The sequence below is a fragment of the Hoplias malabaricus genome, chromosome 13 (genome assembly GCF_029633855.1).
Source record: "Hoplias malabaricus isolate fHopMal1 chromosome 13, fHopMal1.hap1, whole genome shotgun sequence".
NCBI classification, from domain to species: domain Eukaryota; kingdom Metazoa; phylum Chordata; class Actinopteri; order Characiformes; family Erythrinidae; genus Hoplias; species Hoplias malabaricus.
In genome coordinates this window covers 7,317,837-7,319,527 of record NC_089812.1, presented here as the reverse complement: position 1 = coordinate 7,319,527, position 1,691 = coordinate 7,317,837, and the positions used below count along the sequence as shown (strand labels likewise).

The 1,691-nt window shown below is 44.9% G+C and overlaps 1 gene segment (V, D, J or C); it reads left to right on the top strand.

Annotated features, from left to right (window-relative positions):
• The first annotated feature begins 247 nt into the window (after window positions 1-247).
• On the top strand, window positions 248-705 carry LOC136665221 (immunoglobulin heavy variable 2-70D-like). The segment is given in 2 exon segments: window positions 248-290; window positions 380-705. Coding segments are annotated over 2 exon segments (369 nt in total).
• The last annotated feature ends 986 nt before the right edge of the window (window positions 706-1,691 follow it).

Here is a 1,691-nt window from a genome sequence, read left to right as displayed (position 1 = left end):
TGAGGATGCAGTGTTTATTTCATCCGCGAGAGGGCAGAAATCACCTATAACTTTATACGGCTTAAAAGGTTTATTTTCTGCAGTTGTTTTTGTGAAAAACCCAGGGACAGACCAACTATGTTTTGTTGATGTGTTTCATTTCCAGTCATTCAGACATTTTCCTTCATATTCAAATCACCCCTGACTCTCCTCATAAGAGCAGTGTGTCTCTCTGCAGCAGCGTCCATCCTCTAAACACAGCACAAACATGTTGTTTTCAGTTTCTCTCCTGCTGCTGACCGCTGCCTCGCGTGAGTCTTTCAGCTCAAGCCCCACTTCACTTCGTCTGATTCACTGCTTCAAACGTACTCAGATCTTTCTTCTTCTGCTCTTTCCACAGGTGTGTTCTGTGCTACTGAGATGATCCAGCCAGACTCAGTGGTCATCAGACCAGCAGAGACTCTGACCATCAACTGTAAAATTACTGGAGCTTCTATCACTGACAGCAGCAGTCATTATGCAACAGCTTGGATCCGACAACCTGCAGGAAAAGCTTTAGAATGGATCAACCGCATTAGTTATGATGGGAGCATAGCTGCTAAAGATTCACTGAAAAACAAGTTCACCGTCTCTCGAGACACGTCCAGCAACACAGTAACTCTCCAAGGAAAGAATCTGGAGCCTGGAGACACAGCTGTGTATTACTGCGCACGAGAGTCACACTGATACACAAAGACCACAGTGCTGTACAATAACTACTCACCTACACTCCACACCATGATGAAGTGTGAACATGCCTTGTGAAAATGTTTACGTTCCATTGAGCGGGTCCCTCAAATGTGATTGGCCATGATTAAAATATTTATAGTCCCTGATATATTCAGGCCACTAGGTGTCAGTATAATGCCTGTGTCGTACGGTGAAGGAGAGTCACTGGAGGAAATGGCTGCTCCTTTAAAGAATGGTGTCAGAGCAGTAGTAGAGGATGTGGAGGAGTGGGCGGGGCTATTTGGAGAGAAACTTCAGAGTGAGAGACCTATGCAAAGTCAGAGTCCTTTACAGGCTTTTTATTCCCAGTCTCCACTCAGTCTTTATGCTGGATCAACACCACTCAGTGACCTGGAGAATGGGTGTGAAGACCTTCTGGAGCTTTCTGTTCATGTCCCTCGCTACAAGTAAGATCCTGCTGCTTCTCTACTGGATGTTATTGTTGTCAGCTCCAAGAACAGGTCATTTAAGGTGGACAGAACAAACAGTCAATAAAGGACATTGTGTATCATTTGTATCGACACGTCATGAAGTTTTGGTGCGGTCTAAACAACAACTGACATGTTCTAGTTCTGTAAAGTAACTGGACGGTGAGAAACACAGGGACGTTCTGTTGCTTTATTAATTGATGTGTTGTTTCTTTTAGAGTGTTGGGGTCAAACACTGATCCAGTCTGAAGCAGCGGTCATTTCTCCTGGAGGGTCTACAGCATCTGGACTGGACTTTGATGGCTACTGGATGAACTGGATTAGACAGGCTCCTGGAAAAGGCTTAGAATGGGTCGCAACTATTAGATATGACAGTGCTAGCAAGTACTACTCTCAATCTGTCCAAGGAAGATTCACCATCTCCAGAGACAACAGTAAAGACCAGCTGTATCTGGAGATGACGAGTGTGAAAGACACTGACACGGTGGTGTATTACTGTGCTCGAGAACCACACTG